This window comes from Diaphorina citri, unplaced genomic scaffold, assembly GCF_000475195.1.
Source record: "Diaphorina citri unplaced genomic scaffold, Diaci psyllid genome assembly version 1.1 scaffold70, whole genome shotgun sequence".
Lineage (NCBI taxonomy): Eukaryota > Metazoa > Arthropoda > Insecta > Hemiptera > Psyllidae > Diaphorina > Diaphorina citri.
In genome coordinates this window covers 322,108-332,882 of record NW_007377507.1, presented here as the reverse complement: position 1 = coordinate 332,882, position 10,775 = coordinate 322,108, and the positions used below count along the sequence as shown (strand labels likewise).

Below are 10,775 nucleotides of genomic sequence, written 5' to 3'. Positions count from 1 at the left end.
AGAGAGAGAGAAGAAGAGAAAGAGGAAAAAAATTGAGATGGGAATATATGTGGACACATTTGGACGAAAAGATGACTAAAGGATTGATACAGAGAAAAAAGAAAGGGGTAGATGATGAAGAAGAATGAAAAAGAAATAGAAAACATGTCGAAAAGGACAGACGATGACTAATGGAACTTCTCGAATGACTTTTACAAAACATGGGAAACTTTTCTTCCAATTAAGAAAGTGGCAATATAGGGCAGAATAAAAGTTGGAATATAGGGCAAGTATAAAAGGGACATCAATCAACTGACGAAGGAGCTGTCCGAGATAAAAGCTTCAAGCTGGGTCCTGGTGCAAAACAAACAAACAAAAACAAAGAAAAAACAAACAAACAGTTGAGAGCTGAAAGCTTTTTCTTAAAATAAATTAATCACTAGAAAATAGCAGAACATAATAAAGATCTTAATCATAATTAAGTATGAGATGCTTAAAGAAAAATAATGTCATAACGGTTTTATCTTCTCCCAGAAAAAGGGCTTTCAAGGGGCCCCAATTTCTCGTGCACCACCAAAATGGAAAATCATCCAGTTGTTTTTTGGGACTCACTTGTTGTTGTTGTTGTTGTTGTTGTTGTTGTTGTTGTGTTTTTTTTTTTTTTTTTTTTTTTTTTTTTTTTTTTTTTTTTTTTTTTTTGAAAAATTTTGTTTTTTTTTTTTTTTTTTTACCCGCATTGAATAAAACCTCAAACCTTTTGCAGTGCTTTCCCAACGAATTTCTCTCTACGTCCATCTACTTATGTAGCTACCTACCTCTTGGTCCCTTCTTTCTTATGTAAACAAACATACCTCGGTAAATAAAAATACACCAATGTACTAGAGTCAATAGAAGAAAAGTAAATAACAAATACATGAAAAACCAATGTGAATAAGAAGGAAACACAATTTCTATTCAATACAAACATAAAATGAAGGGGCAGGTATACCGGGTAAATACACAGGTCGGTAGATATACGAGGTAATTCAAAGGAATGGACTTTTTTTTCCTAAGGGCAGGGAAAGAAGGAACCATGCAACACACATATTCCGACATTTATTTTGTATTCCAACTGAAATGTCCAGTAATAAATAAATAATAAAAAATCTCATAGAAAAGGCTACCAGGAAAAGCGAATAAATAAAATTAATACCTTCCTTCCCCCTAATGAAATTAGCTGGATTCAAATCAAAAAGTGATCAAGAATATAGCAGGCTCTAATCAATATAAATAAATAGATAAAAGAATATAGCAGGCTCTAATCAATAAAAATAAATAGATAAAAGAATATAGAAGGCTCTAATCAATACACATAAATAGATAAAAGAATATAGCAGGCTCTAATCAATATAAATAAATAGATAAAAGAATATAAAAGGAAGAAGATACAAGAGGATCCAGGAATAAAAGGATTCAAGGAAATCTACCATGGGCGTTCAGTCGAGCTCTAACAGAGATACTATCAATATTGGCGAAGATGGTAAGTATAAGTAAGAGTAGGTATACTTCTTCTTTTACCTTGTAAGCGCTAGGTCGCGGGTTCGATTTCCGCCCGGAGCGAGCTTTATCCTAAACAGAGAAGGTGGGTTGGCGTTCTCTAAAAGTGTGAGCGCTCCCTGAAAGGCAAGTTAAAAAAATAGGTCTACCTATCTGACCAGATAAATTAATGAATCAATGAATATCAGGAGACGTCTTGAAGAGCCATCACATATGAACTTGAACTTACCTCTCAATAGATTTATAAATGCCTACGTACATATTTAAGTACTTAGAGTTTGAATTTATTATAAAGACCTATGTACCTATCTTATACCTACTACATTATTATATTTATGTATAATACGAGTAGGTATGTATTTCTTGAGTGTGAAGTACATAGAGCAAGTTAAGAGGCAATCTAACGGCGCAAATGATTGATTGACGAGGCAATTGAAAGTTCTGACGTAAATGAAGGTTGAGTGGAAAAGAACGCCCCCTCTAATGAAATTAGCTGGATTCAAATCAAAAAGTGATCAAGAATATAGCAGGCTCTAATCAATATAAATAAATAGATAAAAGAATATAGACGGCCAAATAATAAAAGGAAGAAGATACAAAGAGGATCCAGGAATAAAAGGATTCAAGGAAATCTACCATGGGCGTTCAGTCGAGCTCTAACAGAGATACCATCAATATTGGCGAAGATGGTAAGTATAAGTAAGAGTATACTTCTTCTTTTACCTTGTAAGCGCTAGGTCGCGGGTTCGATTTCCGCCCGGAGCGAGCTTTATCCTAAACAGAGAAGGTGGGTTGGCGTTCTCGAAAACTGTGAGCGCTCCCTGAAAGGCAAGTTAAAAAAATAGGTCTACCTATCTGACCAGATAAATTAATGAATCAATGAATATCAGGAGACGTCTTGAAGAGCCATCACACATGAACTTGAAATTACCTCTCAATAGATTTATAAATACCTACGTACATATTAAGGTAGGTACTTAGAGTTTGAATTTATTATAAACACCTATGTACCTATCTTATACCTACTACATTATGTATATTTATATATACATAATACGAGTATGCCTATTCTATAATAATCTTCTCTGCACGTAATCTTTGCAATAAAGGCTTAAGCACGATCAATCTTTGCTGGATTTTCTTCTTCTTCTTTTTCTTCTTCTTCTTCTTCTTCTTCCTCTTCTTCTTCTTCTTTTTCTTCGTCTTCTTCTCCCCCTCCTCCTCCTTCTCCTTCTCCTCCTTATTCTTTTTCTGCTTATTATACATGGGTAACATTTCCATGCTATTTTCGCTCTTTTTCTCCCCGATTATTACTTTTTTTTCTATCTTTAGAAATGAAATCTCCAGACCGGGTATTTCAGTTCTATTTTTAGAACACCTCCATCGACATCTCCAATAAGAGCAACACTTGTAGCCGTTACTTCTCATCCATACAGCAAACACTTCAACTGTTCCCGTCTATTCCATAGACGAGACGCCTACTCTTATACCTAATGTCCTAATATGTATCTACATAAATACTGGAGTACCTATGTACCTACCTACCTACCTACCTACCTACCTGCCTTCCTCCCTTTTTGTTTTAACAAATGTATAGAAGTTTTAGTTTACAGCCTAGATTTATAACAAGTTTTCCATCTCGAAAGTGTTGATAATGATTCCATTTTTAATCAAATTCCATGGCAATACTTAAAATCTATTGGTAATGGCGTTTGTGACTTGAACACTGTCTAAAATTCCTTTGTATTAAGATAATGATTCCGTTTTTAATCAAATTCCATGGCAACACATAAAATCTATTGGTAATGGCGTTTGTGACTTGAACACTGTCTAAAATTGCTTTTTATTATTTTTCGATTTTGACCCTTTGGACTGTCTTATTTGCTTCTTTCTTCTCCTACTTAGTAGCTTTATCTCGAATCTTAGAAAAATATATTGTAGCGTGCATCGTGAGAGACTCACAGTGATTTTACGAACAAATGAGTATCTCATTGAACAGAGGTATTTATTTGCGTTCACCACAGCCCTATACTTCACGGTATCCAAGTCCCATAAATGCCACACTGTTCGGTAGAGCTTGCTCTTTAAACGTAGATAGAAAATTACATTGTAGCGTGCATCGTGAGAGACTCCCAGTGATTTTACGAAAAAATGGTGTCACCCTCTAGCAATGCACGCCGTCCCCAGGGAAATATTGCCGTGCATCTCTAGAGATGCACGCCGTCCTTAATGTGTTAAATGCGAAAGCAGTTTCGAGGTACCTATACAATCTTGAAAGTCTTCAAAGTTTCTAAACTTATGAACTTAAAGAGCATCACGTCCCAAAACTATTCAAAATGTCCGAGGCAGACGCTTCATGAACTTTTCATTTCTGTCTAGTGGTACAGGGCCGGTCATAGCCCACCTGGACCCCCCGGGGCCTATTCGAAAATCAATTTTTACAAACAAGAATACTTGCTCCAGCTTAGTTAGCTTGCAGGGTAGAGCGTCTGAAATTCAAGCACTAGACCGCGGGTTTGATTCCCGCCCGGGGCTGATTTTATCCTAAACACATAAGGTTTGTTCTCGGAAAGGCTGGCTTTCTCTTATCCTGTCTTCTTTCTCTCTTTGCTTTCGGGACGATAAGGACTTAGCAATTACAGTTCCCTCTATACATACTTGGTAGGTAGATAATTTTTTAGCTCACGGCACACCACTACGTGTCTGTTCTAATATCTTATGTCTGATGTTTGTTTTCTACGTTTACTTTGTCTAGTTCTGTTCAGTTTCAAAACTACTCCTTTGGTAAGTACCTACAAGTAGGTATGTTGTATTTAAGTTACAAGAAAAACGTGCGGAAGTGCTGTCAAAACTGTTTTTGTTATGGTTTCGTCTCTCAGTTTTAAGTTTTGTGTGCCATATTTAGTTCTAAAACCTCAGAGGCGTAGTCGATATGGTATATGGAGTTTGGTGGTTCTAGTAATCGAGTCCAAGTCATAAATATGAGGAGGGATATTTTTTCTAATTAGGTACCTATTATTACTATTTTATTTTTTGCTAGAGGTTATAATAATAATAATAATAATAATAGTGCTTATTTATACTGCTCGCTTAGGACTGAAGAAAAGTCCCTTTACTCCAGCAGTAGGCTACTACTATTATTGTGGTCAAATTCTCAAATTATATTGAGGATAAAATTCCATACCTCGCCTGGGATTGAACCCACGCCCTCCTCTGTTTACCAGGCGAACGCCTTGACCACTATACCACCGAGGCAGGTCAGGTTTAACGTCATTTCATGAATGCTAAGGTCTTTAGTGACATTAGTTTTACATTGTTTGTGACAAGCTGACAAGCGTTTAAGTATGCTTAACACATTTAACTGTATGCTTAGCACAGTTAAAATTCCTTTCCACGTCTTCCTACGTAGATAAAGTATACAGTTCACCTGCTTTTAAGACTTTATGCCCTAGATTAAGCAAAGTTACACTTTATTCTGTAAAACTGCTGTTACTTATTTAAATTTTAGTACATAACGTAGGTAGATACTTGATGCAAAAAGGGAAAAGAAGTGAATTAAATTTGAACTCTTCAATGTCAAACAAACAGGGTAACAAAAAAAGTACCTACCAACCTACCTACACTTCGTAGGATTAACGTTGTAATTTGTAAACATAAGGTCTGTTTTTCATTCCGACGCAGGTGCGATGCGAACCCGATGTGAAGTGACGCGCGTTTTTCATTCCACTTCCCCTCCTTTAGCGTCGACGCTACGTCTTAAATCCCTGATGCGACTCTCGAGTAGCTTCAGTTCCGCCATTTTGTAATTGTATTGAAGAAGTTTCCATATGGTGAAAAAAACGTTTCGTAATTTCTCCGCTAGATATCATGTTTGTTGAGTTTTTACAATTTTTACCCCCCACTCCTGACGCAGAGTGGACGTCAAGTGACGCTGCATTGATGCGGCGCGGTGTAAAAATGAAAAACAGGCCTATAGTTGACAAAGTCACAACTTTAGGTCGGAAATGTAAGAAAAAAAACTTTCTGCACGTACTCTTAGGCCAACTCCCAAGACCTACCCTTTCTACATATTTATTACCCTAGGTATAATATTTTATCATTATCTACCTATCAAAATTTTCGGACGTACCTATCTACCTGCATTTCCTACGACTCCCTATTAGATGTGAAGAAGAAGAAGAAGAAGAAGAAGAAGAGGAGGAGGAGGAGGAGGAAAAAAACACCATCTTGTCCCTGTCTCCAAAGTTGTTCCAGTTCACTTAGGGAACTAGAGACCTACTATTATTAAAGGTGCATTACTAAAGGTAATAGGTAGGTACCTACAGCTAGTAGAGGTGCTCATTTTATAAAGGAGGTAGCTACCTAGGTACATACATACATGCATTATAGGTAATTCAGAGCACAGAAAAACTTCACACTTACTCGCATTGAGTACAAGGTGTTCTGGAAAAGAACAACTTGTACCTAAATAACATAATTCCCTGGAAAATGATAAACAGAGCATCTCCACTAATTTTTCTTTTGTTGCACATTGCATACTCAAAATAAATACACGGCATTCATACAAATTTGATTCAATTTCTTACTAGACAGCAGGTGCCTGATGCGGGATAGCACGTTGAATGCACCAGTTTCCAATGGATCACTGAAATTAAGGAACGTTTTTCTAGTTTGGTATACGGATGGGTGGCTTTCTGGGCAGTTGCTTGATCCCGGATTTTCGGGATCAAGCAACTGCCCGAACTGTTTAAACTTTAAACTGTCCCGGTTCACCAAAAGAGCTTCTGCACTGAAGTTAAGCAACGTTTTTCTAGTTTGGTATACGGATGGGTGGCTTTCTGGGCAGTTGCTTGATCCCGAATTTTCTACATTTTCTACTAAAACTGTTTAAACTTTAAACTGTCCCGGTTCACCAAAAGAGCTTCTGCACTTCATGATCATGATACTTCATTTCCTCCAAGACAAAATAATGAACTTGGAAAAACAATACAGAAAGTTACGAGAGCAACTGAAATGAATAAACAATCTACCTACGTGAAATGAATAAAATATGGTGCGACTGACCTTATTTTAAAACAATGTGGTGTAAACTTCGAAACAATGAATACCTACATTGTTTCGAAGTACCAGTAGGTGTGAGAAAGAGGAGGAAAAGTGAAAAACACAGTGATAGTGTAAATGGAGTGCTAATAAATTTTAAGGGTTTTCTTTTTCTTCTTCGTATTGTTCTTGTTCTTGGTTTCTTCTTCTTCTTCTTCTTCTTCTTCCCTCCAAGACAAAATAATGAACTTGGAAAAACAATACACAAAAGTTACGAGAGCAACTGAAATGAATAAACAATCTACGTGAAATGAATATAAACAATGGTGCGACTGACCTTATTTAAAACAACGTTGTGTGAACTTCGAAACAATGAATACCTACCTACATTGTTTCGAAGTACCAGTAGGTATAAGTGAGAAAGAGGAGGAAAAGTGAAAAACACAGTGATAGTGTTAATGGAGTGCTAATAAGTTTTAAGGGTTTTCTTTTTCTTCTTCGTATTGTTCTTGTTTTTGGTTTCTTCTTCTTCTTCTTCTTTTTCTTCTTCGTCTTTGTCTTCTTCTTTCTCTCCCTCATCCTTCTTCTTCTGCCACTTTGCTTACTTTCAAAGTTACCTAAATACCTAATAGTATGAATAGGAGGGTACCCTAATTACGGGGGGGGGGAAATCATCTTCTTCTTTTTTCTATTCTATAATAATCTTCTCTGCACGTAATCTTTGCAATAAAGGCTTAAGCACGATCAATCTTTGCTGGATTTTCTTCTTCTTCTTTCCCTTCTTCTTCTTCTTTTTCTTCGTCTTCTTCTTCTCCTCCTCCTCCTCCTCCTCCTCCTCCTTCTCCTTCTCCTCCTTATTCTTTTTCTGCTTATTATACATGGGTGAGTAACATTTCCATGCTATTTTCGCTCTTTTTCTCCCCGATTATTACTTTTTTTCTATCTTTAGAAATGAAATCTCCAGACCGGGTATTTCAGTTCTATTTTTAGAACACCTCCATCGACATCTCCAATAAGAGCAACACTTGTATAGCCGCTACTTCTCATCCATACAGCAAACACTTCAACTGTTCCCGTCTATTCCATAGAATTCCATAGACGAGACACCTACTCTTATACCTAATGTCCTCATACGTATTTACATAAATACTGGAGTACCTATGTACCTACCTCCCTTTTTGTTTTAAAATTAAAAAAAAAAAATGTCTTTTCTTTGTGTTACTATATCACAACTTTGGTGCTCACTGCAGCATTGTAGGATGGAGAAAGTGAAGGAAGAAAAGCCCGAGTCCCCGTTGGATTGGCTGGCAGATGTAGCTCTCAATAAACAGGTAAATATCAATTTTCAACCTATTGGTGGCAATAGCACTTCGAATGCACCAGTCAAGAGGAAGAACGGACGAGATTATTGTAGGTACGAGATTTAGGAATACACACACTCACTCCGATGACATATTAGGGATATGTGAATCCCGTGCCGACCACACTGCTTGCATCCAAAGAACTCTATGTTGTGTCAATACGCAAGCGCATTATGACTGAACCAACCGTGCTTCCTTAGCCTGTAATCTTTAGTATGACTCAAAAATTGGTTCTGAAATAGATATTTTCTTGTTGAAACATGTCCTGACGAACTTACTTATGTCCTTAAACCTCGAGGGGGACGTAGGACCTCAACAGAGGAATGCCAGCGGAAACGATTCCAGGCCACTGACTTTATTTCTTCCCAGGATTTTTGTTCTTGGGCGATTTCTTGTTCGACCTTCTCCCATAGACTTATATTCTCCCAATAATTCCTCAGGTTCGCGGATCTAATGCGAGTCCTACCACTGGGCGAGTACACGCAGCGTTCAGGCCGTCTCTCGCGGATCTAATGCGAGTCCTACCACTGGGCGAGTACACTCAGCGTTCAGGCCGTCTCAATCTCGCCTCACGTCTGCCTGAGTGTTTCGTCAAGCCAGACCTAGGCCCGAAGATGTACATTGCGTATGGTAACGCCCTCTATCCGAGCAAAGCGACAACTAATCTGCATCTGGACATTAGTGATGCGGTCAATCTGATGGTGCATGTCGGGATTCCTAAGGATGGGGATCATAGCGAGTATATGAGAGGTAATAATAAATTATTTGTTCTATTCCCGGTTCCCGGCCGGGACAGATTTTATCCTGATCCGATAATGTTCGTTCTCGGAACGGCTGGCTTTCTCCTATCTTGTCTTCCCTCCCTCTTCTATTTCGGGAAGATAAGACCTTAGCAGTTACAGTTCCCTCTGTCAAACCTCTCCAGAAAAAAAGAAGCTGAGAGCCTCTCCACAAATTTGGTGGATATCACGGTCATAGTAAAAGTCTCCTCTACTATTGAAGCGTGTCGGGAAGCGTACGAAAGTAAAGACTTCTTTTCAGCGGAGGTCTTGTCGTCCCGTAATTGAAGAGAGAGCAAAGACAGGATAGGAGAAAGGTAGCCGTTCCGAGAACGAACCTTGTCTGTTTAGGATAAAGTTTGCCCCGGGCGGGAATCGAACCCGCAACTTAGCGCTTATAAGACAGGCGTTCTATTCTACCTTACATACATATGTACGTCTTGAGGTAAATGTCGGACAAAAATGTTTCACTCCTAAAATTTGCTCATCGAATTGTGACCTGAAAGCCATTTCCTCGTCTATTTCAAAGGCTTAAACTAGATTTTTTTCTCAATGAGTTCAATAGTTTACTACTACTAAACTAAACCCTTAGTTATTTGTGAAGTTGCCCAATAAAATTGTACAGCGTCCATTGTTATGCTAGGACTATAAAGATGTGTCCAAATCGATTCACATCGATCGACGGCCGTTGACTATATGTGGACACGACTTCACTCTCAGGATTTGAAAGTGGTCGAAATTCACTGAAACAGAAAAAATAATGAAATCAAGAGATGTATGTCAAATAAAAAAGAGCCATTCTAGCTAAACAAATAGAGATTCATAGGCCCTTTTTACACCCTACGTTTTACCGAACGGTTTGTTGTACCGCAAAACGTTCAATAAGATAAACTCGTAGTGCAAACGTTACTATAGCTTGTAAGCGTTGGGTAGCTAAAACAAATAGAGATTCATAGGCCCTTTTTACACCCTACGTTTTACCGAACGGTTTGTTGTACCGCAAAACGTTCAATAAGATAAACTCGTTGTGCAAACGTTACTATAGCTTGTAAGCGTTGGGTCGCTTAACGTTGGGTAGCTAAACGTTATGTAGCTAAACGTTGGGTAGCTAAACTATTTTATCCCTGATTGCGCTAGATAGGAAAAAGGTTTAACGCCGCATTTTCAATCCTACGCCGAAGGGAATAATTCTGTCCGACCGCTTTGAAAATGAATCCCTCATAAAACGTCCCTCTTTTTCGAAAACCGTCCCCTTTCTCCCGAAAACGTCCCCCCTATGACGGTCACATATTGGTTGCCTTTTCAATTTCCGCTTACACATGTACATTAAAACTTTACCTCTTTGGGTACCCTCATGATATTTCCCCTTTACCTTCCCACCATTTATTTTTCCCTCTTGGTTCTACTTTCCTCTTTTTCCCTTACCGCCTTATCATTTTCTCTTTTTTTCTTACCTTTTCACCATTTCCTATTTTTCCCTCTACTTTCCTTTCTTTTTCCCCTTACCTTTCCATCATTGTCCCTTATTTCCAACATTTCCCCCCTCTTCTATCATTTCTCTTTTTTCCTTAACTTTCCATAATTTTCTGTTTTCCACCGCTTACACATGTACATTAAAACTTTACCTCTTTGGGTACCCTCATGATATTTCCCCTTTACCTTCCCACCATTTATTTTTCCCTCTCGGTTCTACTTTCCTCTTTTTTCCTTACCTTTCCACTATTTCCTATTTTCCCTCTACTTTCCTTTCTTTTTCCCCTTACCTTTCCATCATTTTCCCTTATTTCCAACATTTCCCCCCTCTTCTATCATTTCTCTTTTTCCCTTAACTTTCCATATAATTTTCTGTTTTTCCTTCTCCGTGCCGTCTATTTTTCCCTTCTTCCCTTGCCTTTCCAAACATTTCCCCTTCTGAGGGGAAAGGGAGTTCTATCCTACTCTGGAAATAAAAGCAGGGTATTCTATGCCAGTATCTCTACAAATATGTATATTCCAGTTATATCTATTCTTCATATGCCTTTTTCCTATCTAGCGCAATCAGGGGTAAAATAGTTTAGCTACCCAACGCTTACAAGCTAGG

At 38.0% G+C, this 10,775-nt stretch overlaps 1 protein-coding gene across 1 annotated transcript in view; it reads left to right on the top strand.

The window, feature by feature from the left end:
• The first annotated feature begins 1,997 nt into the window (after positions 1 to 1,997).
• Positions 1,998 to 10,775, top strand: part of LOC103520535 (serine/threonine-protein kinase dst3) — an 82,788-nt gene continuing 74,010 nt past the window's right edge. Inside the window, exon 1 of the mRNA XM_026831627.1 lies at positions 1,998 to 2,204. Coding sequence (XP_026687428.1) covers positions 2,153 to 2,204 — 52 coding nt within the window. The 5' untranslated portion in view covers positions 1,998 to 2,152. The remainder of the gene's footprint in view (positions 2,205 to 10,775) is intronic.